The following is a 2,141-nucleotide window of genomic DNA, read 5'->3' as shown; positions in this document are numbered from 1 at the left end:
AAAAGGGGATTACCTAGCTAATAGAGTGTCCCCTAAAACATAAGGATTTTACAATTATTTGAAACTGGTGCTTTCTGCTCAGTCAACCAAGAACAACCAAGTTGAAGCTTCACGGACCGACATGATGTAACTGAAGTGTCTAATATAAGGAAGTCATTTGAAGAAGGAAAAGCCTCCCAGGCTGTGGATATAAGTGTATAAAACATTACTTGTAAACAGAGAACACCAGAATTCAGTATGAAAAAGGGCAGGGAAAACACTGGGTCAAAACCACAGTGATGCTAGGCAGGCAAGAGAGGCAGAGACACAGCAGTGAACATAAAAAGCATGGGTCTTGACATGGCTGTTTGTACCTGACTGTCTCCTCTGTACATGCAAATGACTCAACACTAACCAGTGTACATGTTCATTCTTGAAGGAATGAATTTTCATGTTCCTTGATGATGTTAACACCACAATAAAAAGATAAGATTCTCAATTGGCTTCTAGGTGAATCTGAACTATGAAGAAAAATTTGAAACACCCATTTATCTTTTGTCATCTAAGATCAACTTCTTTCTCCATAACTTCCTCATGGCATCTTTCACCTCTGCATTCCTCAATGTGTAAATCAGAGGATTGATCAAAGGTATTCCAAGGGTATAAAACGCAGCTATCATCTTATCCATGGGGAAGGTGGTTGCAGGGCGTGTGTAAATAAATATGCAAGGACCAAAGAACAAGATGACCACAATGATGTGGGAGATGCAAGTGGAGAAGGCTTTTCTCCTCCCTTTAGCACTGTGGTTTCTCAGAGAATACAAGATAATAACATAGGAGCACATCAGCATGACAAAACTCACTGTACAAATGGCCCCACTATTGGACACCAACAGTAGGTTGATCACATAGGTGTCTGCACAGGCAAGTTTCAACAAGGGCTGCAAGTCACAAAAATAGTGATCAATCACATTGGGACCACAGAAGGATAAACTCAAGGTCAAAGAAAGCTGAGCTGAAGAATGTACACAGGACCCCATCCAGGCCATAGCCATCAGCACAGCACAGATCTGAGGACTCATGATGGTTGTGTAGTGCAGAGGCTTACAGATGGCCACATAGCGGTCAGCAGCCATGAGGATAAGGATGAAGATCCCCAAGCAGCCAAAGAAATGTAGTGAAAAGACTTGTAACATGCACTCACTGAAAGAGATAGTGGTCTTCCTCAAAAGGGCATCCACAATCATTCTAGGGGCTACGCAAGTACAGAGGCAGGTGTCAGATAAAGATAGGTGGAAAATGAAGAAGTACATTGGACTCCCGAGTGTCTGGCTGGTCTTGATAGTAGTAATAATCAGAAAGTTACCCAGCAACGTCCCCAAATAGAAAAGCAAGAAAATGACAAACCCTATTTTCTTTCTAACAGGATCCTGGGTCAACCCAAGCAGAATGAATTCAGTCACGTTATTATTCAGCTGCATTATTTCATCAATTAGGAGACGCTTGAGTATGAATTTGTTGATCTGCCAAAAATAAAGGTATTAATTCATGGGGTGATGTGTGATTTAATGGAGCATTGTAAGCAAACTAAATATTCCTCATCAATATTTTGGGGGTGATTTTTCACAAGTCACCTCAATAGTTCTTTCCTTTATAATTATCTTTTCATAAGGTCATTATGAGTCTCAACAATCTTGTGAAGGTTATATCTTCCTAGAGCACTCGTCAGATACAATCTTATAGCATTTAATGATTCTGATTTATTTTGACAATTCAATGAATATAAAGTTAAAAGATATGGCTCCATTTTATTACTAATGGCATTATTTTTGTAGATTTAATATATCATTGGGCCCATGTTTTGATGGTGTATCATGTGGCATTTTCAATATATTTGACTGCCATTAGAGGTTCATGGTATAAGTAAAAAAAAATCACACCTGATATTTATCCTATAAAGAGTGTCTTTTTTATACATACATTTATCAGCCTGTATTTGTTATACATACTTATAGAGTATATTTTTGTATATTTTATATATTATATAAAAACATATAAAAGAAATTTATAACTTTATAAATATATAACATGTCCTCTTTGAAAATACTTGCTGCCTGATATTACAGCTTGAAAAGAGGAACCGGAAATGCTTAATCTTCTAA

The 2,141-nt window shown here is 37.6% G+C and overlaps 1 protein-coding gene across 1 annotated transcript; it reads right to left on the bottom strand.

Moving 5' to 3' along the window:
- Positions 1-527: 527 nt before the first annotated feature.
- On the bottom strand, positions 528-1,460 carry LOC132008084 (olfactory receptor 4C16-like). The gene has a single exon (XM_059386466.1). It carries the CDS (start codon positions 1,458-1,460, stop codon positions 528-530), a length of 933 nt encoding a protein of 310 aa, XP_059242449.1.
- Between the last annotated feature and the right edge of the window lie 681 nt (positions 1,461-2,141).

This window comes from Mustela nigripes, unplaced genomic scaffold (genome assembly GCF_022355385.1).
Source record: "Mustela nigripes isolate SB6536 unplaced genomic scaffold, MUSNIG.SB6536 HiC_scaffold_49, whole genome shotgun sequence".
In the NCBI taxonomy this organism is placed as follows: domain Eukaryota; kingdom Metazoa; phylum Chordata; class Mammalia; order Carnivora; family Mustelidae; genus Mustela; species Mustela nigripes.
The sequence above is the reverse complement of the archived record's forward strand: the minus strand, read 5'-3'. Positions and strand labels throughout refer to the sequence as shown.